This window comes from Eptesicus fuscus, chromosome 18 (assembly GCF_027574615.1).
Source record: "Eptesicus fuscus isolate TK198812 chromosome 18, DD_ASM_mEF_20220401, whole genome shotgun sequence".
Classification (NCBI taxonomy): Eukaryota; Metazoa; Chordata; class Mammalia; order Chiroptera; family Vespertilionidae; genus Eptesicus; species Eptesicus fuscus.
The window spans coordinates 34,864,856-34,891,496 of NC_072490.1; the positions used below are offsets into that span (position 1 = coordinate 34,864,856).

General features: G+C 42.2%; 2 protein-coding genes across 11 annotated transcripts in view; one reads left to right on the forward strand and one right to left on the reverse strand.

The window, feature by feature from the left end:
• Positions 1-16,148, reverse strand: part of MKRN2 (makorin ring finger protein 2) — a 32,214-nt gene extending 16,066 nt beyond the window's left edge. For 3 of the 4 annotated variants that reach the window (XR_008558848.1, XR_008558847.1, XM_054729515.1), the window contains exon 1: positions 15,170-15,252. Coding sequence is in view for 2 of the 4 variants with exons in the window: in XM_054729515.1 (XP_054585490.1) it covers positions 15,170-15,237 (68 nt within the window). In the remaining 2 variants the exon portion in view is untranslated. Of the gene's footprint in view, positions 1-15,169; positions 15,253-16,003 lie in introns of those variants that run through there. The other variant, XM_008152204.3, reaches the window with a different exon arrangement.
• Positions 15,551-26,535, forward strand: MKRN2OS (MKRN2 opposite strand). 7 transcript variants are annotated; one of them, XM_054729518.1, is made up of 5 exons: positions 15,551-15,654; positions 20,360-20,527; positions 23,552-23,601; positions 24,883-25,045; positions 26,052-26,528. In XM_054729518.1, exons 4-5 carry the CDS (start codon positions 24,972-24,974, stop codon positions 26,290-26,292), a joined length of 315 nt encoding a protein of 104 aa, XP_054585493.1. In that variant the 5' UTR covers positions 15,551-15,654; positions 20,360-20,527; positions 23,552-23,601; positions 24,883-24,971; the 3' UTR covers positions 26,293-26,528. The 7 variants fall into 7 exon arrangements, with proteins under 7 accessions (XP_054585493.1, XP_054585495.1, XP_054585496.1 ...); XM_054729520.1 differs by lacking the exon at positions 15,551-15,654 and adding an exon at positions 16,238-16,311; XM_054729521.1 differs by lacking the exon at positions 15,551-15,654 and adding an exon at positions 16,280-16,337.
• The last annotated feature ends 106 nt before the right edge of the window (positions 26,536-26,641 follow it).

Sequence of the window (26,641 nt, forward strand, 5' to 3'; positions counted from 1 at the left end):
AACTCCCTCTACCCCCACCCCCGCTTTATTCCCCTCCTCCTAGCCCAGTGATGGGCAACCTTTTGAGCTTGGTGTGTCAAACTTTGCCAAAAAACTGAGCATAACTCGGGTAGTGTGTCACTTTGAGGAAAAAACTAACTCCAAGATTCTAGTCGTAAATGTTTCATCCTCAGCATGCAGCCGCCTCAGCGGCCACGTGTCATCAGAAATGGCTACGCGTGTCAGTGTTGACACGTGTGTCATAGGTTAGCCATCACTGTCCTAGCCCCTAAAACCCCAGACCTTCACCACACTATTGTCTGTGTCCATTGGTTATGCATATATGTATATGAGTTCTTTGGTTAATCTCTTCCCATCTCCCCCCAACCCCGAGATACATCAGTCTGTTCTATGACTCCATGTCTCTGGACCAATTTTTTAATTTTTAAATTAAATCTTCATTGCTGAAAGTATGACATAAGTCTCCCTTCTCCCCCCATTGACTCCTTAATTGATCTCTTCCCACCCACCTTCTCTCTGAAATTCCGCAGTCTGTTCTATGCTTCTATATCTCTGGACCTATTTTGTTCATCAGTTTATTATGTTCATTAGATTCCACTTATAAGTGAGATCATGCGATATTTGTCTTTCTCTGACTGGCTTATTTCATTCAGCATAACACTCCCCAGGTCCATCCATGCTGTTGCAAAGGTTAAGAAATCCTTCTTGTTTTACAGCTGCATAATATTCCATTTTGTAAATGTACCACACCAGTTTTAGCCACTCATCTGATGGGCACTTGGGCTGTTTCCAGATCTTAGCTATTGTAGACAATGCTGCTATGAACATAGGGGTGCATATATTCTTTCTGATTAATGTTTCAGGCTTCTTAGGATATATTCCTAAGGGTGGGATCACTGGGTCAAATGGCAGTTTCATTTTTAATTTTTTGAGTAAATTCATACTGTTTTCCATAGTGGCTGCACTAATCTGCATTCCCTTTTTTTCAGTTCTCTTCAATACATGAAAGAATTCACACTGCAGGAAAACTTATGAATGTCAACAATGTGGTAAAGACTACACATACTGCAGTCTTACCAACAAACCAAAGTTAGTCACAGGCGAGAAACCGTATGAATGTAAGCAGTGTGGTAAAACTTTCAGTTCTCATCTAGGTTTCCAATCACATGAAAGAACTCACACTGGAGAGAAACCCTATGAATGTAAACAATGTGGTAAAACCTACAGAGAACACAGTTACTTAAAAACACATAAAATAATTTATACTGGAGAGAAAACCTTAAGAACGTAAAGAATGTAGGAAAGGCTTCAGATATTATCAAAGTTTTCCAACATATGAATCACAGTGGAGAGAAACCATATAAGTAAAAAATGTAATGAAGCATTTAGGTATCCCAGTGATCTTCAAAAACATAAAAGAAATCTCACTGGAGAGAAACCCTTTGAATATAAAAAAAAGTGGCCAAGCCTACAGAGACCCCAGCTCCTTGCAAACACATGAAATAACCCATATTGGAGAGAAACCCTATGAATGTAAGGAATGTGGGAAAACTTTCATTTATCACACAACTTTTCAAAGATATGTAACAATGCACACGGAACAGACCATATAAAACTGCAGAACTGGGGAAAGGCTTTGGTTATCCCAGTTTCTTTTGAACACATGAAAGGATTTACTGGATAAAACCTCTTGAATATGAACAACTAGAATTGGCTCACACCCTTACATGTGAAGACTCCCATGGAAAAGAAAAAGGAATGTAAGTAATATGAGAATGCCTAATAGAAATTAATCCATGTATATCCAGGGTGGGGCAAAAGTAGATTTACAGTTGTTCATATGGAAAATAAAACACTAATAAATAATAATACAAAAATAAACTGTTTCAAGTACTCACAACTGTAAACCTGCTTCTGCCCCATCCTGTATATAATGCACTAGGGATAAAAAAAGACTACCAAAAAGGTCACTAGGAAAATCCAAATACCAAACTGTCCTTTTGAGAGACAATTCTCAGAATTATCTCACATGAATAGTCACTTTTAAAGTAATTAGTAGAAATCCACAGTCCAACAATATAATACAAACAGAGTTCAATAAACACAATATAGTTACATTAATAAGAACTCTTTCAGGCTGTACATTTTCTGGTATATTACAGTATAAGAGCATGTTAACAGTGGCAATCCTTGATGGTAAGGTTTACAGTATTTTCATTTTCTTATTTTTGCTGATCTGTACTTTCTAACATTTCCACCATGAACATATACTGATTTTGTAATAATAAATGGTTGCTTTAGATTTTAAAAATTATAAATGCCATCCAATACTGGTGAGGGTATGGTTAAAGAAATACATAAAATGCTGAGTACAGTACCTATCACACAGTAGGTACCCCCAAAAGTTCAGCTCTTATTAAAGTCTAGTAAAGAACACTGGCAATTAAACAGACAGTTACCAGAGGGACCTATGCCTTGTCACATGTATGCAGAATGCTGTGGGACAACAGGGTGCAATGTCTCAGTGAAGGTCATGCCCAAGTTGAGTCTACAAAATGGAGGGCATGCCAGTGGGTGAGAAGAGTATGTGACAAAAGATAGGACAGCAAGAAAAAAGGCAGAGAAGGGGTGAGAACAGGCCTGTTGAGAGATGAGACTGAAGCATCATTACCCTAATTGTGCTTCAAGATACCTTAGTAGCAGCTGTAATATTATGAATGCATACTCAAAACAAGCGATTAAGGGCCCACAGTCAAGTCAGCTTTGGAAACCACAGTCTCGTCTTTCTCAGAGATTTACAACAGACAGTAGCGGAGGAAAAGTTATGAGTGTTCTGTCATAAAAGCAAACTGTTTACTCTTATTAAACACACCCCTCCCCAGGCTTTTTTCAGAAAAAGCCACTTGAGTTACATGTGTAAGATAGATTAGAGAGGGCTGAAGGTGAGGAGCCTATTAGGAGATTGCTTTGTAAAGAAGCTTTATCCATGAACTGTTTTTACTCATTTTAAAAACTTCAAACATACAAAAGTAAACAGAATGATACTGTCTACAAGAAACCCACCTCAGAAAAAAAGACGCACACAGACTGAGGGTGAAGGGATGGAAAAAGGTTTTCCAGGCGAATATAAATGAAAAAAAAAAAAAAGCTGGGGTAGCAATCCTTATATCTGACAAATTAGATCTCAAAGTGAAGGACATAACAAGAGATAAGGAAGGCCACTTCATAATATTAAAGGGAGCAATCCAACAAGAAGAAATAACTCTGGTAAACATATATGCACCCAATACAGGAGCACCCAAATACATAAGAAAACTCCTAGAGGATATCAAGGGAGAGATTAACAGCAATACAATCATAGTAGGAGACTTTAATACCCCACTATCAACATTGGACAAATCCTCTAAACAAAAAAAATAAATCAGCAAAGAAACATCAATCCTAAATGGCTCACTAGACCAGATGGAATTAATTGACATCTTCAGAACATTTCACCCCAAAGCCACAGAATATACATTCTTCTCAAGTGCACATGGGTCATTCTCAAAGACAGACCATATGTTGGGACATAGGCAAAGTCTCTCCAAATTCAAGAAGATAGAAATCATATCAAGCATCTTCTCAGATCACAGTGGCATAAAACTGGAAATCAACTACAATAAATACAATCCAAAGAAATCAAACACATGGAGACTAAACAGCATGCTATTAAACAATGACTGGGTTACCAGAGAGATCAAGGAACAAATAAAAAACATCATGGCAACAAATGACAATGAAAACACAACAATCCAAAATCTATGGGACACAGCGAAAGCAGTCTTGAGAGGGAAGTTCATAGCTCTACAAGCCTACTGCAAAAAAAACAAAACAAAAAAAAAACAAGAAACAATGGTAATAAATTACCTAACCCTACAACTCAAAGAGTTAGAAAGAGAGTAACAAGAAAAGCCCAGTGTAAGCAGAAGGAAAGAAATAATAAAGATCAGAGCTAAGATAAACGACATAGAGACCAAAGAAACAATACAAAAGATCAACAAAACCAAGAGCTGGTTCTTTGAAAGGATGAAGAAGATTGATGAACCTCTCTAGCCAGGCTCACCAAGAAGCAAAGAAAGAGGACCCAAATAAACAAAATCAGAAATGAAAGAGGTGAAATAATAACAGACCCCGCCGAAATACAAAGGATTGTTTCAAAATACTACAAACAACTCTATTCCAACAAACTGGACAACCTGGAGGAAATGGAAATATTCCTAAAAAATATAACCTTCCAAAACTCAATCAGGGAGAATCTAAATAGCTCAATAGGCCAGTAACTACGGAAGAAATTGAAGCAGTCATCAAAAAACTTCCGGCAAACAAAAGCCCGGGGCCAGACGACTTCACAGGAGAGTTTTACCAAACATTCAAGGAAGAACTAAAACCTAGCCTCCTCAGACTATTCCAAAAAATTCAAGAGGAAGGAACACTTCCAAGCTCCTTCTATGAAGCCAGCATCACACTAATACCAAAACCAGATAAAAACAACACAATGAAAGATAATTACAGGCCAATATCCCTCATGAACATAGATGCCAAAATCCTCAACAAAATTCTAGCAAATCAGCTCCAGCAGTACATCAGAAAGATCATACACCATGACCAAGTAGGATTTATCCCAGGGAATGCAAGGATGGTACAATATCCGCAAATCAATAAACATGATATATCACATAAACAAACTGAGAGATAAAAATCACATAGTCATGCCGAAACTGGTTTGGCTCAGTGGATAGAGCGTCGGCCTGCAGACTGAAAGGTCCCAGGTTCGATTCCAGTCAAGGGCATGTACCTTGGTTGCGGGCACATCCCCAGTGGGGGGGGTGTGGGAGGCAGCTGGTTGATGTTTCTCTCTCATTGATGTTTCTAACTCTCTATCTCTCTCCCTTCTTCTCTGTAAAAAATCAATAAAATATTTTTTTAAAAAAATCAGTCATATCAATTGATGCAGAAAAAGCATTTGACAAAATCCAACACCCTTTCTTGGTAAAAACAACATGGTGGGAATAGAAGGATCACACCTCAATATAATAAAAGCTACATACGATAAACCCACAGCAAACATCATACTTAATGGGCAAAAACTAAAACCATTTCCCCTAAGAACAGGAACAAGACAGGGATGCCCACTCTCACCACTCCTGTTTGACATAGTACTGGAAGTATTAGCCATTGCAATTAGACAAGAAGAAATAAAAGGCATCCAAATTGGAAAAGAAGAAGTAAAACTGTCCTTATTTGCAGATGACATGATATTGTACATAAAAAACCCGAAAGACTCCATCAAAAAACTAATAGACTTAATAAATGAATTCGGCAATGTAGCAGGATACAAAATTAACGTCAAGAAATCTATGGCAGCCGAAACCGGTTTGGCTCAGTGGATAGAGCGTCGGTCTGCGGACTGAAGGGTCCTGGGTTTGGTTCCGTCAGGGGCATGTGCCTTTGTTGCGGGCACTTCCCCTGTGGGGGGTGTGCAGGAGGCAGCTGGTCGATGTTTCTCTCTCATCGATGTTTCTAACTCTCTATCCCTTTCCCTTCCTCTCTGTAAAAAATCAATAAAATATATTTTTTAAAAAAAGAAATCTATGGCATTTATATACACCAATAGTGAACTTTCAGAAAGAGAGACTAAAAAAGCAATCCCATTTACCATCGCACCAAAAAAATTAAGATATCTAGGAATAAACTTAACTAAGGAGGTAAAAGACCTATACACGGAAAACTTCAGGACACTGAAAAAAGAGATAGAGGAAGACATAAACAGATGGAAGAACATACCATGTTCATGGATGGTAGAATCAACATCATTAAAATGTCCATACTACCCAAAGCAATCTATAGATTCAATGCACTCCCCATTAAAATACCAACGGCATATTTCACAGACCTAGAAAGAACTCTCCAAAAATTCATCTGGAATAAAAAAAAGACCCCGAATAGCCACAGCAATCCTGAGAAAGAAGAATAAAGTAGGAGGGATCTCAATACCAGATTTCAAGCTGTATTACAAAGCCACGGTTCTCAAAACAGCATGGTACTGGCACAAGAACAGACATATAGATCAATGGAATAGGATAGAGAATCCAGATATCAACCCAAACCACTATGCTCAATTAATATTTGATAAAGGAGGCATGAACATACAATGGAGTCAAGACAATCTCTTCAATAAATGGTGTTGGGAAAATTGGACAGATACATGCAAAAAAATGAAACTAGATCACCAACTTACACCATACACAAAAATAAACTCAAAATGGATACAGGACTTAAACATAAGACGGGAAACCATAAAAATACTAGAGGAATCCACAGGCAGCAAAATCTCAGACATATGACGAAAGAACTTCTTCACTGATACTGCCCTTAGGGCAATGGAAGCTAAAGAGAAAATAAACAAATGGGACTACATCAAAATAGAAAGCTTTTTTACAGCAAAAGAAACTATCAACAAAACAACAAGAAATCCCACTGTATGGGAGAACGTATTTGTAAATGTTATCACTGATAAAGGTTTAATCTCCAACGTCTACAGGCAGCTTATACAACTTAATAAAAGGAAGATAAATGATCCAATTAAAAAATGGGCAATGGACCTAAATAGATACTTTTCGAAAGAAGAGAGAAGGAAGGCCAAGACACACATGAAAACATGCTCAAAGTCACTAATTATCCGAGAGATGCAAATCAAAACGACAATGCGGTACCATCTCACACCTGTCAGAATGGCTATCATCAACAAATCAACAAACGACAAGTGTTGGCGAGGATTCAGAGAAAAAGGAACCCTCGTGCACTGCTGGTGGGAATGCAGGCTGGTGCAGCCACTGTGGAGAACAGTATGGAGTTTCCTCAAAAAACTGAAAATGGAACTCCCATTTGACCCAGTAATCCCACTCCTGGGAATATATCCTAAGAAACTAGAAACACCAATCAGAAAGGATATATGCACCCCTATGTTCATAGCAACACAATCTACAATAGCTAAGATTTGGAAACAGCCTAGGTGCCCGTCAGCAGATGACTGGATCAGAAAACTATGGTACATCTACACAAAGGAATACTATGCTGCCATAAAAAAGAAGGAATTCTTACCATTCACAGCAACCTGGATGGAATTGGAGAACATTATGCTAAGTGAAATAAGCCAGTCGATAAAAGAAAAATACCACATGATCTCATTCATTCATGGATAATAAAGAAAATTATAAACTGTTGAACAAAAAGATACAGAGACAGTAAAGCATCAAACAGACTGTCAAATTATAGCAGGAAGGTTAGGGAGAGGTGGGGGAGATAAGAAATCAACCGAAGGACTTGTATGCATACATATAAGCATAACCAATGGACACAAAACTCTGGGGGGTGAGGGCATGTTTGGGAGAGGGGTGGGGGGGGGGGGGCAATGGTAAGATATGTACACATATAATACCTTAATAAAAAAATGAAAAAAACACACACTACAATTACATATCCTCTCAGACCTGTCAGAATGGCTATCATCAATAAATCATCAAACAACAAATGGTGGTGAGGAGAAAAGGGAACCCTCCTGCACTGTTATGGGATTGCAAATTCGTGTAGCCATTATGGAAAATAGTATGGAGTTTCCTCAACAAATTAAAAATAGAACTACCACATGACCCAGCAATTCCACCTCTGGGTATTTATCTGAAGAAATCCAAACACCAACTTGAAAGACTTATGTACCCTTATATTCACTACAGCAATATTTACCACTAGAGGCCCGGTGCACGAATTCATGCACCAGTGGGGTTCCTTGGCCTGGCCTGCGGGATCAGGCCAAAACCGGCTCTCTGACATCCCACAAGGGGTCCCGGATTACGAGAGGGCGCAGGACAGGCTGAGAGACCTCACAGGTGCATGATCGGGGCCAGGGAGGGACGCAGGAGGTTAGCCAGCCGGAGAGGGACCGCAGGAGGGCTCCAGGGCATATCCAGCCTGTCTCACTCAGTCCCGATCAGCCGGACCCCAGCAGCAAGCTAATCAGAGCATCTGCCCCCTGGTGGTCAGTGCATGTCATAGTGACTGGTCGACTGTCTGCCCCGTGGTGGTCAGTGGATGTCATAGCGTGTGGTTGAGTGGCCTTAGCATATCCTATATAATAAAAGGGAATATGCAAATCGACCGAACAGCAGAATGACCGGCCGCTATGATGTGCACTGACCACCAGGGGGCAGATGCTCAATGCAGGAGCTGCCCCCTCGTGGTCAGTGAGCTCCCACAGGGGGAGCACTGCTCAGCCAGAAGCCAGGCAAGCACAGCAGCAGTGGCAGGAGCCTCTCCTGCCTCCGAGGCAGTGCTAAGGAGCAGTGAGCCAAGCGGTAAGAAGCAGCGAGCAGGCGGGTGGGAAGGAGCAAGGGCTCCCGGACTGCAAGAGGGATGTCTGACTGCTCCCCTGTGGGGAGCAGGCTTAAACCAGCAGGCAGACATCTCCCGAGGGGTCCTGGACTGCGAGAGGGTGCAGGCCGGGCTGAGGGACCGCCCCCGCCCCGAGTGCACGAATTTTTGTGCACTGGGCCTCTAGTCATTAGCATATTATCCTTTGATTGAACGGATGAACAGACACTTAGCATATTAGGCTTTTATTATATAGGATAGCCAAGATATGGGAGCAACCTAAGTGTCCATCAATAGGCGAATGAATAAAGAAGACTGGTACATATATATAATGGAATATTACACAGCTATTAAAAAAAAGAGAAATCTTGCCATTTGCGACAACTTAAGATGGACCTAGAGAGTATTATGCTAAGTGAAATAAGCCTGACAGAGAATGACAAATACCATAAGATTTCATATATGGAGCATAAAAAATAAACAAAACTCATGGATACAGAAAACAAACTGATGGTCGCCAGATGGAAGGGGTTAGAGGGATGATTAAAAAAATGAAGGGCCGAAACCAGTTTGGCTCAGTGGATAGAGCATCAGCCTGCGGACTGAAGGGTCTCAGGTTCGATTCCGGTCAAGGTCATGTGCCTAGGTTGCGGGCACATCCCCCGTGGGAGGTGTGCGGGAGGCAGCTGATCGATGTTTCTCTCTCATTGATGTTTCTAACTCTCTATCCCTCTCCCTTCCTCTCTGTAAAAAAATCAATAAATATATATATATTTTTTAAAAATGAAGGGATTAAGAGTTATAAAAAAAGCAATTATAGAAATAGTCACAGGGATGGTAAAGTACAGTGTAGGGAATATAATCAATAATATTGTAATAACTATGTATGGTGTCAAATGGGTACTAATCAGGTGGATCACTCTGTAAGTTACGTAAATATCTAATCGCTATGGTGTACCCCTGAAACTAATATAATATTGTACATTAACTGTAATTGAAACATTAAAAATTTTTAAAAAGAAACTTAGCAGGAGCTTTATTTAAAAAGGCTTATACCAAAGAGATCTTGTTATTCACAATACTGACTTGAAGTGTGCAGAAAAGAGTTAACAGAGCAGGTCTGAGCCTGCTATCCTTAGAAAGGCATGCTGGCCCCTGCCTAGAATCTGGAATGAGGCTGGTAAACAGTTCTCTACAGTGATATAAAATTTCCCTAAGTGATAAGACTGTTCACTGTGTCTTAACTGTAGAATGTGGCTTATGCTGACCATCTGCTTTCCTTCTGGGAGTCTAGAATTTTGGTAGATGATAAATAGCGGGTGATTAGTTTGGACAATGAATCCCTAATGGGTTTCCCAGGACATACGTTGCAGCATTTTTACTGCTGGGGGCAAAATATGCTGTGACCTGTCATGGAAGAGAGTGAAGGTAGGAAGTCTGCTCATGGGTTCCTACAGATGCTGCCTGTGTCTTTACCCCTTGTGATCCAGCTGTGACTCCTTACTACATCACTGTAATAAGTCTTAGCCCTGAGTACAACTATATGCTGAATATTGTGGGTCTTTCTAGCATACCTCCAGAGGTAGGGGTTGTCTTGAAAATCTGGACACACAAGTGTATTACACTTCTAAATAGTTTAATAATTCTTTCTGAAAAAAAAATGCTATTCAAAATCAAGACTGAAATACTATTTCAAGATCTTTGATCTTTGAAGGTATAAAAGTTAAAAAAAAAAAAAATCAGTGCCAAGAGCCACATCTGAATGACAAAGAATTATCAGGATTAGTAAGCTCAAATAATGGAAGAGATCAGGCTCAAAGTGGCTATACAAACAGTTGCACAAAAGTGAGATCTAACAAATACTTCATTAATGGTTTCTTTTGGAGAAACTAGACAAGAATATTTCCTGAAAACAAACAAACAAAAAACAGGGTAGGAGATGGCCAGAAGTCCTCTACCAGATACTGTTAACCAGGCATGTAAGAGGAAAGATTTTTTACATTGGTCATACAAGGATGCCTTTTATAATTCTACAACCACATCCCATCCTATATAATAAAAGGGTAATATACAAATTGACCCTAATGGCAGAACCATGGGGGAAGACTGGTCATTATGATGCGCACTGACCACCAGGGGGCAGACCTCAATGCAGGAGCTGCGCCCTGGTGGTCAGTGCACTTCCACAGGGGAGCGTTGTTCAGCCAGAAGCCGGCTCATGGCTGGCCAGTGCAGCAGCACTAAGGATGTCTGGTTAACGGCTTAGGGGAGCGGGCCTAAGCCGTCAGTCGGACATCCCCCAAGGGCTCCTGAACTGTGAGAGGGCGCAGGCTGGGATGAGGGGACCACCCCCTCCCCGAGTGCATGTATTTCGTGCACTGGGCCTCTAGTAAGTCATATTCAGAAAATCTGCCTTCCAAATTGCATTCACTAATTATCTTTGCCATTAAGAAAACAAATATTTAACCACCAACCAGAGCTTTTAGTTAGTTTTGCCACTTATAAGCTGGTGACTCTGCGCAGCCATTTCACTTCGCTAAGTGAATGAGCTCAAATTTAAAGAGATTCAAAAATAACTTCTAGACCAACATCACTGCCTTCCAGAAAGGTGAGTGTTATGCAAGCCCAGTCTTATTTTTGTAGCATGTCTCCATTTCCACTCCCCAGTGACAAACACAAACTACCTTGAATACATCCTGCCTGACCTCTGGGGCATCCTTGTCAACCACTTATAGCCATTCCTCCCATTTGTTGTATTCAACTTAATCCAGGACTCTCATACCTTGTAGTGAATTTCCAACTGTCCACCCTTCCTGATGGCCAAACCATCTATCCCTTATACCTTCTTAGACATGAACTGGGGCAGATAATGTGTGTGTGTGTTGGGGGGGGGAGGGGGGGGCACGAGTAGTACAAGGGCTGGGAAGTACATAGCTGGAAACTTAAAAAAACGTAGGGAGATTCTTTCTGGGGAACACTCCAAAGGGGTCTGCTATTGTGGGTGACTTCAAGACTGTTTCAGCCGAAACTGGTTTGGCTCAGTGGATAGAGCGTCGGCCTGCGGACTGAAGGGTCCCAGGTTCAATTCCAGTCAAGGGCATGTACCTTGGTTGAGGGCACATCTCCAGTAGGGGGTGTGCAAGAGGCAGCTGATCGATGTTTCTCTCTCATCGATGTTTCTAACTCTCTATCTCTCTCTCTTCCTCTCTGTTAAAAACTCAATAAAATATAAAAAAAAGAAAAAAAAAAAAGACTGTTTCAGACAGTATGGCTATCACTGGTATATGTTGCAAAGTATATCAGCTCACTCTTAGCCACAGAACCACCAATAATTCTAGCTGTTGCTGAGGACTAAAAAAACAGAATCAATCTGGTTTCTTGAAGGCCTTTCAATGGTGCCTGTCTGTAGCAGAACACTTTTGCAAATCATCTCCAAGTATATGGGTAATTTATATTCTCTGTCACCTTCCTTTATATTTTCCTACACATTTTTCCAGGCTTAAAATTTCTGGCTCTCCTACTTGTAACAACTGATCTGTCAAGGAGAAAAGAAGCTAGCTAATGCTAGGCATGGTAATAGGCTTGAAATAAATGTACTGGAAGTGGGGATGAAATACAGTGTAGTGGTTAAGTGAAGACTCTGAAGTCAGCTTGCTATGTGACCTAAAGCAAATTATTTAAATCCCCAAGCCTCAATTTACCCATCTGCAATCTATATATATAAAAGGCTAAGTGACCGTCAGACTGGCCGGTACATGATGTGCACTGACCACCAGGGGGCAGACGCTCAACGCAGGAGCTGCCAAGCTGCTGAGCTGCAGTGACACAGCGGTGGTTCTCAGGTGACACACCCCAGAACCAGAGAGGAAGGAGCCTGATTCCTCGCTGGGCCGCGCGATTCCACCTTCGGCCGTGGGTTACATTGTTTTTATATCATGTTTTTAAATCATGTTTTTGTTGTTTTTATATCGTGCCTTTGTTGTTGTTATATCATGTTGTTATTATTTATTTATTAATCAATTTATATATTATTTTCATATATATTTTACTAATTTTCTTTCATCTCTGACACTTCTATTATAGAGAAAGGGCGAACAGCAATATTATAATATTTCTTCTAATTTCCTTTCAATGTGCACAAATCCATGCACTGGGCCACCAGTATGATTATAATAATTGTACTTCATAGACTGCTGTTACAGACTACTGTGAGATTTAGCTGAGACAATGCATGTGATTGCTTATCCTAACACATCATAAGTGCTCCAAGATAGTTTGTTGTTATTATTTAGTATTTTAACCAACTCTGCTGGTTAGGCATTACTATTCCCATTTTACAGATGAGGAAACTGTGGCACAGGTGGTATCAGGATCAGAATCCAGAACTACCCCAACTCTGGAGCTCACATTCTTCCTACCACTTACTTTCAAAGAATGAAAAACTCTTAGTTTTGACTCTCTCAGGAAACTGAAATTTCTAGATTGTTTAATAGTAATAAGACAGAGGAACCTGAGGAAGACAAAAAAAATTGGTTACCAACCTATAATAAAGGTCTGCAACAGTACTTTGAAGACAAGATTGGAAGACATAGGAGATGGTTAGGAAGGAGAGTTGAATAACAAAACTGTATGAGCTGCCATGCCAGACAATAAACATTTAGAGAGTCTTTGTCATTAAATTTGGGAATCCTAGGACTTCATATCCATCTCTTGGAGAGATATAATACCTACTAGAATGGAAGCAAAATTAACCCTTTGTCCTGCTGCCATTCAGAGTAAGCATGTACATCACATTCCAGTCAGGAAAACAAGCCACAAAAAATACTTTGCACCCTAAGACAAACCCAAGAAACCTGTTCTAAGTCTGTCCTCCAAATAAATCATACCTTGAACATTTCCTATAAGTTACTAATGTCTAGAGATAAGACTTTAGTGTTCAGGTAGCTTAGTTGGTTAGAGCGTCATCCTGATACACCAAGGTTGTGGGTTTGATCCCCAATCAGGGCACACACAGGAATCAACCAATTAATGCATAAATAAGTGGAACAACAAATCGATGTTTCTCTTTCAACTAAAAAATAAAAATAAAAAGGACTTTAGTGAATAAGATAATAAAGCGAGAAAGGCTTTTCCACCATGAACACACTAATGTAAACTTGGAACTCTTGGTAATACTGCAGTTTTTTTTCCATTTAAATATATGTTCGTCTTTATGAGGGCTGATTCCTTCACCCCCTTTGGCAAGTGAACTTTCTGTAGGTTTTTGCCTATGTTTTCCTTTCATATGAACATATTAAAAGCTTTGAAAAGTCCTGCAGGAAAGAAACTTTCATTTAGCATTTCTAAAACGTACTTGGAGGCCATATAGTCTTCAAGAACATGGACTCTGATGCCACAGCTCTGCCACTTGGAAGCTGAATGACACTGGGTAATCATTTCAATGTTGAGGCTCAGATTCACAATCTATGGAATAGTCCTGGTTGCTGGACTATAAGCAATATGGCTGGTAGAGCACTCAGCACGTTGTAAGCCCCACCCAACAGAATCGGACTGTATTTAAACAGAAGTGATCCCTTCCCAACATTCCAACTCACTCTTAGTTTACATGCAACATCCTGCAGGATGCCCCTGTTTGGCAAACAAAGACTAAAGCTTTCAGGTCAGGCCATCTCCTGGTACAGAAAATAACTAAGATGATGCTGATTTAAGCTCTTATTCCTGCAATTAGATGTGAAGTTTGGGGCAAGTCTCAAAAGATTTCGGTATCCGTAAAATTAGATACTACCCAGAGTTGAGATTCAATTATAAAACATTGTATAAATGTGCACTTGTTTGTGAACCCATTTAGAAGCAGTAGCCAGAATCTGCTTTAGTCCACCATGACTAAGAAATTGCTCCAACAGGGATGTAAAAATATAAACAGTCACATTAAACTAGAGCTGGAGCTGCCAGCCCACAGGGATGGCCTTGCAAGTCGTACGCCTCAAGCCTTTGTAATGTTAAAACAAGGCAAAATAACCTTTACTGGGCCTAAAGCAACACGTGCCCCAAAAAACCCTTTGCAAGGAAAACAAGAAAGCAGATGTGCCTAAGGACTTAATATTAAAAACACTAGCTAGAATTAGCATCACAATGTTAGCTTACCTGCATCAACAGAAATGCCTTCCTTCCTTAGATGTAATTGTTCCCCTTCACTTTCTCCTAAATACCCCTTTTCTTTGTTTCCTAACTAAAACACTGCGTGGGTTTCTGCCTCAATCAGTGATTCCCCGAAAGAGACATTCTTCTTTTTTTGAAACCTCAAATAAATGTGTATTGCCGCTCACTCTGAAAAGGCCTTTTAATTTTAAGTTCACTGGGGAAACTTTATACAAATAAAAATAAACACACACGTCTTCACAAAAGACTTTCTAGTACAAATAACCTAGCACAAGTCTTTCCTAGAGACACTAAGTGCAAATCTCTGACCACTGCTTAACATAAATCAGCTGGGCCTTGGTTAAATTGAACAGTTAATTACACACTAATGCTAAAAGGAAAATGTTTTCAGTCACTTCTCAATTTTTTATACTAAAGAAGAGAAATAACAATATAAATGATACTTAAATGAACAGTTTATTACGTAATCAAACTAGCATTCTTCTTAGCAATGTTTCCCAAACAGGTTTAATTGAAAACAGTTATTAAAGTGAAATTTGTACTTTCCAAGTACCAGTTCAGCAAGAGAAGGATCCCAATACTGGTAACGAACGCACAAGCTTACCAAGAAATCACGGCGTTACACAACCAAACTATTCCTATTTCATCCGGTTCCGAATTTTCTACAACCATTCACCCATTACCGTTGTTACTTCTCCACGTAAATGGGTGGTCTCAGTATGAGTATCACTTAACCTCTTTCGGTCTGCTTCCTGCACTGTAAAATGGAGAAATCACATTCGCCTAATGTTGTTATTGTGAAGTCTAAAGACAATGAATACCAAGGACTTGGAAATATGAGGAGCACTTAACCTTTCAAAAAACCCTACCTACTGTTATCTCTGCGAACAACAGTGCTCACTTGCTTATTTCCTGTAAGTTTAGGTCGGAGTTCTTCGAATGCTCAGAAAACCAAGGCCGCTTTCGGGCCTCAGCTTCTTCGAGGCCCTCATCACCGATTAACCACCCACTCCTGTGTCGCATCCCCTTTTGTCAACGACCTTTCCGCGGACCCGGCCTCGAATCCAAACCTCCTTTTCCTGCTCGGCGGTAAGTCCCAAGAGCCCTTCTCCCAGGCCCCGGCACCCCGCACGCCCCTGGCTCGCACGTCCCTCCAGCCCACACGGGCCACGCTGCCAACTCCAGCTCGGCCCCGGCGCTGGCCTCCTCCCGGGGCTCGGTCACGAAACACGGCCACACACCGCCGGGTCCCCGGCTCGGGCCCAGCGCTAGCTCCACCTTGAAACGCCGGACGGTGAGCCGAGCAACCTTCCACGAATCCGCTCCAGCCTCAGTTTCCCCGGCGGCTGCACGAGCGCGCACTCGTCGCCCAGGACCCGGGGGGGAGACGCCCCAAACGGCCCGGCGCTCCGGGACCCCCGCAGAGCCGCACACTAACCTGCAAGTGACCTGTTTGGTGCTCATGGTGGTCGGGGTAGAGGGCCGTGGTCGTTCTATCGCCTCTTAGTCTGGCCGCCGCCGTCGCTGCCTCGGCCCTGCCACTCCCGCGCGGCCGCGTCACGACGGCGCACGCCGCCCCCCTCCCCGTGTGCACCTTTGTAGTGCCGGCCGGAAACCGCGCCGCCGTCACAATTGGTTCCGCCCCGGGGTGGAGGCGGAGCCGGTCCTCAGTCCCTGCATTCCTCGTCCCGCCATTTCCAAGCCTCCTGGGCGGGTCCTAGCGAGCACCCTAGTCCTGCCAGTCTGGTACCGTGTGCTGTTGGTTCCTACGGGTCTGTCCCCTCTCCGAGAGCATTCCTTAGCGACTTCTCGCGTCCCTAGAGTCACCTCACCTCTCTGGAGGCTAAGCTCCCGCCTCTCCTCTGCGCATCTTAATCCCAAACACGCCGACCTGTATGTAAATCTGTACTCCCGAACCCCTTTCTCAGGCCCTGTCCCAACTGTTACCGCCAGACCTCGCCTCCCAAGTAAGGAATCCCTTAGACCTCTCCCAATTGCTCTTTTACAAAATCTCTACTCCCCAAATTTTAGTCATTTTCTTTCCAGGCATTCCTCTGCTATTTGTCTTCCATTTCCTATGGTGGAAACCCAGAAAGATAACTCTTTTTTTAAATATATATATTTCATTGATTTTTTTTACAGAGAGGAAGGGAGAGGGATAGAGAGTTAGAAACATCGATCAGCTGCCTCCTGCACACTCCCTACTGGGGATGTGCCCGCAACCAAGGTACATGCCCTTGACCAGAATCGAACCTGGGACCCTTGAGTCTGCAGGCTGATGCTCTATCCACTGAGCCAAACAGGCTAGGGCCCAGAAAGATAACTCTTGACACGTTCCTCTGGTTCTCTATATCCTTCAAATCCTGCACCTACATTTGAGAGCAGATCCTGCCCTCCAATGAATCCTCTCGTCTCCATTTCTACTTTTATGGTTCTAGTCTGAGCAACCCTCACTCCTTGCCTGGGCCCATGCAATGGCCTCTTAACTGCTCTTCTGGCTTCTGCTCCTGCCCCCTGCTAGTCTGTTGTTACACAAAACCTATTTTGTTAAAAGTAAATCGGATCATGTCATTAAACTCTTTTAAACATTTCAATGATTTCCTATTGCCTTTAAAAAAAATTCTTAAAAAATTTTTTTAAACACTGAAATATAACAGACAAAACACATATGCTCCTATGAATTTTACATATGTATACACTGATGAAACCACCACCCAGATAAAAGAACATTATCAATACCCCAGAGGGCTCCCTTACGCCCCTTTCCAATCAATAGCTCCCAAAGATAAGTGTAATTCTCACCTCTGTCATCACAAATTAGATTGTTCTTGACCTTGATATAAATGAAATAATTCAGTATGTACTCTTTGTCTTCTTTTGACCAACATTATACCTGTGAGACCTATGTGTGTTGTAAGAACAACATATAGCCGTCAGTGTTGATGTATACATACTATGAGAACACCATATAACTGTATGTAGTTCTTTTACTTTGCTTTTGTAAAAATATTGTCTTCCAATGAATGAGCACAGTATATACTTCCAATTAGAACTTTTGAAATTTCAGAAATTTAGGAACTACATTGGGAAATTTGTCGTTTTCAGTGTACAGGTCTCTGACAACTTTTATTAGATGCATTCCTAGGTATCTAAATGGGTTTTTGGATGCTATTTTAAATGATATTTTACAAAATGTCCTAATTGTTGTTGCTTGTTCCATGCTATATTTATGTATTAATTCTAATGGTTTGTTTGTTGATTGTTTTGGATTTTCTACACACACAATCATGCCATCAGCAAATAATGAGTTTTACTTCATTTTCAATATTTATATATTTTCTTTTTTTAAATTTTTATTTATTGATCTGAGAGAGAGAGAGAGAGAGAAAGAGAGAGAGAGAGAGAAATCTATTTGTTGTTCCACTTATTTATGTATCCATTGGCTGATTCTTGTGTGCCCTGATCAGGATTAAACCCACAACCCTGGTGTATCAGGACAACCAACTGAGCTATCCTTTATTTCTTTTTCTTGGCTTACTGCTGAGAACTCTCAGTGTAACCTTAAATAAAAGTAGTAACAGCGGACAACCTGGTCGTGTTCCTGAATTCAGGGAAATTATTTAGTATTTCACCATTAATTAAAATGTTAGCTCTAGGGTTTTTGAAGCTATCCATTATCAAATTAAAGAAGTTTCTTTTTCTTTCAAGTTTTCTTAGAGTTTTTAAAAAATATATATTGATTTTCACAGAGAGGAAGGGAGAGGGATAGAGAGTTAGAAACATCGATGGGAGAGAAACATCGATCAGCTGCCTCCTGCACGCCCCCTATTGGGGATGTGCCCGCAACCAAGGTACATGCCCTTGACTGGAATTGAACCTGGGATCCTTCAGTCCGCAGGCCGACGCTCTACCCACTGAGCCAAACCGGTTAGGGCTTCTGAGAGTTTTTATCATGAACATGTCTTTTTTAAAAAATCAAATCCTTTCCCATCTATCAAGAAAGCCATATTGTTTTATTCTTTATTGTTATATTATTCTTTCTATAATTCATTAGATCCTGTTTGTTAATAGTGTGTTTAGGATTTCTTTATCCTTGTTCATGAGAGAGAGTGGTCTGTATGTTCCTTCCTCAGAATGTCCATGTCAAGTTTTAGTATCTGAGATATGCATGAGTTTGGAAGTCCTCCTTCTTTTCAGTTCTCTGAAAATGTCTGTGTGATGTAGGTATTACTTTCTTCTTAAATGTTCAGGATAATTTACCATGGGAGCCATCTCATCCTGCAGTTTACTTTAGCTTTGTTCATTTTCTGTATTGTATGTATGATTTTTACTTCAGACTTCTGCTCTAATCTTTATTATCTTTCTTTTTTCTATATTTTTAAGTTCAAATTGTTCTTGTTTTCTAGCTTCTTCTTTTTTAAGTATTTAAAGCTATAATTTTCCCTCGAAGCCCCTTTTAGTTGTATTTCACAAGTTTTAATGTCATTGCGATTAGATTTGAAATATTTTCTAATTTCCATTGTTATTTTTTCTTTGACCCATACATTATTTAGCAGTATGCTGCTTAATTTCTAAGCTACTGGGAATTTCCTAGTTAGCCTTTTCTTATTGATTTCTTTTTATTTCTAGTGTAACCCCACTGTGGAATTGTCTATTATCCTTTTAAAGTTTGGTTAACATTTGGTATATATTTTTTGAAGTATGTTTTTAGGTTCAAATAAATTTAAGATCGCTCTTCTGTTTTTCCAACCCATTATGACTAATAAATTTCCCTCTTTGGGCTAGTTGCCATGTGATTCAGGACAGTGTTATATCAGTGAAAGAATCTATTCACCTCCTGTTGTGCACTATGTAAAGACGTATACAGAAGATGTTTCTGAGAATGCTAGTTGTTCATTGCATCAGGATACTGTTTTCAGTGAAGGAATGTGTTGACTCCAGACAGAATGGTGCATGTAATACACTATATAAAAGATGTTTCTGAGAGTGCTAGTTCAAAAAAGGAAATACCTCAAAATTCTTCTTCTTGTACTTTGTCTGATATTAATAAATTATATCAGCTTTCTTTCACCGAGCCACACCGGCCGGGCTAGTTGGTTGATTTTAAAATGCAGTCTGAGAACCTCTCACACCCTCTCCCAGTCAGTAACTACTACCTCGGGTAACCACTGTCTTTATTTTTACTGTGCTGTTAATTTTTTATGAGCAAGATTACTTCTACAATATAAAGCATCAAAAGAGAGTAACCGCAAAGTAAGGTTACTTATTCAAAACCAAAACGACATAAACTTCACTAGAAACACAAAAGTAAGTGCGGATGCCCAATTCCAAGAGGCGCCTAGACGTATGACTAACGAAAGGACAGTGCTCTGGGGGACACAGGAGCCCAGCGCGGCAGGGGCAGGGAACGCTGCAGGGGGCGGAGGAGGTTTTCACAGAAACCTAGGGCTTGAAAGCATGAGTAGGAGCTGGCTGCCAACAGGTGCAGAAGGTATAAAGGCTAGGAAAAACAGTCTTGTACGCCAGCACAAACGAAAAGGAAAATGAAAGCTCTTTAGGACACTCGTTGTAGGGGCGGCCTGGTTACTGTACTGGTTAATTCCACCCGGTTTGGCTTCCGAGGCCGTCAATCAGAATGACGTCATTGCTGATCAGGTTACTCGGGCTGCGTGAATTTGCTACCTGGGCGATCAGGAAAAGGAAGTCTGGGGAAACTGCCCCTGGCTGCCCAGGACGGGAAAGCCATGCAGGGCGCAGAGGCCGGAAAGCCTTTGATTAAATTCAACCATTGCAGGAAATACATCTACAGCTTCAGCGTGCCGCGATGCTGCCCCCTCTGCCGGCAGGATGTGGGCTCCAGGAAGCTGGAGGAAGCACCTGTTAGCATCTCCAATCCGTTTACCAATGGCCATCAAGAAAAATGTTCATTCCTCCTCAGGCCAACTCAAGGGACGTTTCTTAGGTACAGTGTTTTTTACGTGTTACATTGAATTGTGCAAACTTTCCTTCTGTGTGGTAGTCACTAAAACCTTTTACAGTGAGAGTGAAATGTGGTGGATAATTCTTTCCAGTTTTTTTGGCATTTGATTCTAAAATGTAGGCCTATTTGTTTTATAGAAATAGACGGTGTGCATACTTCCCTGGAGCGAGAAGTGCAAGAATATATGAAGGTCAAACCTACTTACACAATTTTAAGAGAGAGAAATCCATAATCTGGAGACTTACTTAGCCATAGATTTTGAGCTAAGAGGCTAATTGAAAAAAATGTCCCAGCAGCCAGTCTTACCAAAATACCTTCATTGTGAGTTAGTTTGTAACCTCTCTGATAAACAGGTTCAATGTACGGAGCGTGAAGACTCTTTTGCATGGAGGTGAATTAAATTGAAGACTGGAGCTGGTTTGTTTCCATTGCAGGCACCACCTGACTTTAAGGTTTCAGAAATCAAAAGGAAGGGCTGTGCCTCCTGAGAGTCCTTGTGGAGTTTACAAATGGACAAGCCAGGCTGCAAGAGAGCAGGGGTGCTGCTGAATGCTGGCACATGCTGGAAGCGTGTCCATGCGCATCATCCCGATCTAATGCTCCCAACGCTCTCATGCCCTCAGGAGTGCTTGGGATGAGAACATCGGAGTTGACTGTTCACTTCCCTGCTAACTAAATTCTTGCATCGATTTCCTTACTGTCCCTCTGAGGCTGAAATGAACCGAAGTGTGTAAAAGGTGTTGTGCAAAACCGTTTTATAAGCAAGCCCCTCATTCATGCTAACTTGTCATTAACTGTTTGGATTCCAAACGTTTTTGAATAAAGTGGTTACATTTTGGAATTCATTTGCCAAAACATGGTTCATTCAACAAATCCTTACTGAGCAGTTCTGGGTGGGAAACTCTAGGGATGTCCCGGTGAATAAGCCACAGCCCTGCACTCAAATGACACATGACCGGCTTCCTGATCGGCCCCTATTAAGATTTACTTATTCTATGATGTGGGGTCATACTGACATACGTGGCTTCCCTGGGCATTGGCAGAATTGAGGTGGTGGTGTTGAAACAAGCCATATGCTTTGGCATTCTCCCAACCCCTTTACCCCCTCAGGACAGGATTCGCAGAGTCTTATGTAGCCTCCTGTCCACCAGACCCTCTAAAGCTAAGTCCCAAACCGTTTCCTTCCTTTACACCCAATTTCCAAACTCTCAGGACTGACTCCCACAATTTACCTTGAGACAATTTCACTGACTTCATAAAAGAGAACCCAGCAGTGACCCAGAGGAATCCCTGAGGCTCTGATCTCGAGAGGTTAGGATGCCTCAGGGCTGCCACGTGGCTGTGCAGGGTGTGGGCTGCACAGAGGCACCGGGCCAAGGTGGTGGTGAGCACTGAAACTCAGTATTCCACTCACCACGCCACGCAGAGCTGCTTCTGCAGGAAGAAGGGCCCCTTCATTTGTCCAAAGGTGACATATAGGAGAGGGGCGGCCCTGGCCCTGCCCCATTATGTGCATCTGCAACATTTTATGTATTATTTCCCTTCACAGCACTTACAGGTCTATTAGAAACCTGCTAAACTAGAGCTCAAAAGTCTTCTCTGGAAGCGAGAAAACTCCGTGAGGGCAGAGACCCGGTTTTATTTCCTGTATGTCACTAGCCCTTCACTTCAAAATATGAGAAATTCCTGTCTGTACAGGCTCACAGTTGACACCCAATAAACATGTGTTGCGAGACTGAGAAATAACTGAAGGAAAGAAGAGCGAGGGAGGACATGCCTGGGATTTAGGCAGGAAACCAAGGGCAGTGATGTGCTCAGGGGATGAGCTCGGGGTAGAAAATTCGGTGGGTGCCGCACTGTCATCAGCCACCAAGACTATCCCTGTTTTTCTCAGCTTCATTTTCATTTCATTTCTTTTTAAAAATATTTGTATTGATTTCAGAGAGGAAGGGAGAGGGAGAGATAGAAACATCAGTAATGAGAGAATCATTGATTGGCTGCCTCCTGCACATCCTACACTGGGGATCAAGCCTGCAACCTGGGCATGTGCCCTGACCAGGAATTGAACCGTGACCTCCTGGTTCATAGGTCAACGCTCAACCACTGAGCCACGCCTCATTTTCCACCTCTGGAACCCCCAGGGTCTCAAAAGAACTCCAAGTGGCTCCAACAAGATGACCTGGAGGAGACTGCTCTAAAGAGATGGGGCAGCCATGTGTGTCCTTGGTCATTTTAAAACCTGCAACTGCTTGCTTTTAATGAGGAACCAAATATCCAGACCTGTGGTCTGACAAAGGAGCTTTATCATTTAAAAATAACCTCTATTCGGCAGGCACTCAATAGATACCTTACTCTTACAGCCAGCTCACTAGGAGGCTTATGATATCCCCAGTTTATAGTTGAGGAAACGGGTTAGAGAGAGTAAATGAATTACCCAATGTCTCAGGGCTAGTAAGTGATGGCCTGGGATTGTATACGAAGGTTAAATTATACGGACTTATCCATCTAATGTCCAGTCTCAGGTAAATAATAATTCCAGGAGACAAGGGCTGAAGTGGGTGTGGTCATAGGCCACAAGACCAAAATGGGCGAAGGCAGACTGCACTGGGAGGCATTCAGGAGCCTCTCACCCATGTTTGCCTGAGGAACAGGCTGTCACCTCACAGAAAAGGAGGAAAGAATAAGGTGCTCCTTTAACAAATCACCTCTGGGTGGGCTCCTCTGCCAGGTGTTATGCTGACTTTTTGCTCTAGCAGGACTGGCCTTCTAGCACACTCACCTTTAGTACTGGGGGCGGGGCAACAACATAGATGGGGGCAGGGGGGAAATTTTAGATCTCAAATGTAGAATTGGCCTAACCAGCTTTGAAACAGGGCTTTCACTAACTCGGACACTGTTGGCAATCTGGCACCAGGCAAGAGAGGAGGCCCATCACTCCCCGACTCTAAGTACCAACTCTTTATGCCAGACATATGCAAATGAGGAAAAAATATTTGTTTCTTTCAGGGAGTATGATGGAAGGTCTGATCTTCATGTTGGAATAACTAACACAAATGGTGAGTGCATTTTCATTTTTTTTTTTTTTTTTAGCTTAAAAAATCCCCAAAGTATCCAGACGAGAGTGGCATTTCTAAAGAAAAGTGATCGTGCAACATTTAATTAGGAATTCCTCTGGTCCCTGGTTTCTCTTGCTGGACCATGAGATGAGTGATGCTACTATCCCCCCAAATACTTGACTGTACAGCAAAGTATTCCTAACAATACTAAATATTTGAAAAAAATGCCATTAATGTTTTCTCAGCCAAGAGTGACAGAAACCTTTTAGTTTTTTGTTGGTGTTTAAACAAGGAAAAAACAGAATCCTGGAGAGATTGAGTTGCCCAAGACCTCACTGGGTGTGGGAACCAGAATCTGGATCCAGGCCCTCAGCTCTCCAATCCTGTACTCACTCAGCCCACTGCTAGCGGGTCTTCACACTCCAGGGTCTCCAGGAATTAGGCAGAAACCTCTGGATAAGTCAGGGGATATAACACCAGAGCAGGTGGTGGAGCCTGCAGCGGCTTTCTGTAAAAAAAACAACACAAAAACAAAACAAACAAAAGCAGCAGCAGCATGTTTAAATAAAACAGTTCTTTTGGCCAGATTTAGCTCTGAGGGCACAGAGTCTGCAACCCCTGAACCCAGAACATCCTTATCTGCAGGAAAAGGGCCCGGTGAGCCACTTGCAGGCCTGGGAAGGTGAGCAGGCCAGCCAGGTGAGCCATTGTTCACCTCCTTGAGGCAGGAGAAACTGATACTGTGAACAGAAACCTAGGACTGCGTTTTTGAACTCAGAGTTACCCATGTGATCAGTAAAACTAACCACCAGTCTGATCACTAGAAATTTATTGCTGATTGGAGGAAAGCTAGGCCCATTTGTAAACAGAGAACTTCAACAAAAATATTTGGAGGTGATTATCCTGGTGCCTATTGTTGTCTCTGTTTCCTGGGGGTGACTCCAGAGGGCTGAAGAGCAGGTGGAGCAAGAACTGGGTTTCCCTGAAGGAACTGCTTTGCAGAAAGTAGGGGAGGCAGCGGCACCATAGCCTCTCCTTAACTCCAGGCAAGACCTTCTCGAAATCTCCTAGGCGAGGGGCTGCCTCCTGAACTTGACGATCCTGGAGAAAGGAGGTCCCAGAGCCTCTCGGGGCCTATTGCTAATTGGCAGGAATCAGAAAGTGCAACCCGGGCTTCCGATATGTCAGGTTACTGTGGTGCTGCTGTCGTTGTCTGACGTCCCCCTTTCACCGAAGGGCACGTCCCCTCAAGCTCCTGCATGATCCTGGCTTTGGTTGCAGGGGTCGTCTATAATTACACTGTGCACGGTGTCCAGCGAGACGAAGCAGGCTGGGAGCAGAGTGTAAGTATCCCATTACTGCAGCCCGGCATGTTTGGACTGATGGACCAGTGGGACAAGTACCTGGAAGACTTCTCCACCACGGGGGCCTGGCTGCCTCACAGGTATGGGGCTGCTGACACCACCTGCTCCCTGGCCCACATTTGCCACACAAACGTCATCAAGTCACTGAGGACGCTGAGCGGCCTTTATAGTAGCACCTGTAACAGAATTTAAGCAGGGGTTTCTTCAGAGGTGAGCCAGCATATCCTATATAATAAAAGCCAAATATGCAAATAGACCGAATGGCGGTGCGACCGGTCGCTATGACGCGCACTGACCACCAAGGGGCAGATGCTCAATGCAGGAGCTGCCCGCAGGCCCCAGGGCAGCCAAGCTGGGTGCCATTGGGCCCCCCCCCCCCCCCCGATCGCCCTGCCGGTCACCCCACAAATTGGCCCTGATCGCCAGCCAGGCCTAGGGACCCTACCCATGCACGAATTTCATGCACCGGGCCTCTAGTATTACATAATAGAATCAGAGCATTTTAAGGGTTGAAAGGGCCAGAACTTAGAACTCTCATTATTTGAATAGGTATTTTTTACATACTTAACACTTAATAGTAATATGTACAGCAAGAGCTGTGATATTATAGTCCATAAAACAAAAAATTTAAATGATATTCAAAATTTATAAATATTTTAAGGTTCTATTGTTTGGTTTTAGCAATTTTGAAATTAATTTCTCAATTCCTTGTTCCCTTAACACTTTAGATATATAGCATACTTGTCCATTTAAATTGTTTTCAGGTGACCCTTGAAATGTAGGCTATCCTAAAATTTAAGAAATGAAATTCTACTTCTAGAATCTAGAATTTCTGCGAAATTAAGTTCCCCAAGTTGGGGTTTATGTGCACCTTCACTCACCACTCTGAACGTTCAGTTAAGTCTCATCTGTATCTTACGTTGCAATCTGCACTAGCCCAAGATGCCAAGCGTCCCTGCCCAGGCTGGGGCCCAGCTCGCTGAGTGAGCCCGATTTCAGTTATGGAAGGCCTTCAGCAGCTTCGAGGCCTGTTCCTGAGCAGCTTCCAAAGCTAAGCCTTCTCTTCTTCACGTCCTTGTTTTGAAGGTATGAAGAGGAACACCACAACTGCTACAGTTACACCCTCACATTCATTAACTGCATTCTGACCACAGAAGGCAAGGAGCAACTGGACAAGAACGAGTTCACGGAGAAGTTTGTGGTCCCCAGGACCAGGAAGGCTTCCAAGTACATCACGCTCTACCGGGCGATAGAAGAGCGTGGCTTCTACGTGATCGACCACCCGGATCAAGAGCCGAGTCCTCCTCCGGGGAGTGGTTTGTGCTGAGTGCGCCCTGTCAAAGCAGAAGGGACAGGATATTTGGGGGTTACTACTTTTAACAGACCATAGAGACTTCTAAATACAGTAACCTGTGGTTAATTAAAAAAAAAAAAAAAAAAGTGACAGGGCTCCCCTTGAAGCATACTTCAGTTTATCGCAGTATAAGAATTTACAAAATTAATAAAAATTGCCCTGGGTTTTCAAAATTCTTTTCATAGAATTTCAGTTTTCAAACTGAGAATCCTCGTTAAAGCATAAAGTGGCAGCGTGTTTTATTCCCAGAACAATGAAAACTCTTCCTATAAATTAATTAGAGCTGAATAAATTCACCTTTCCATGTGAATCCAGAAGGTGG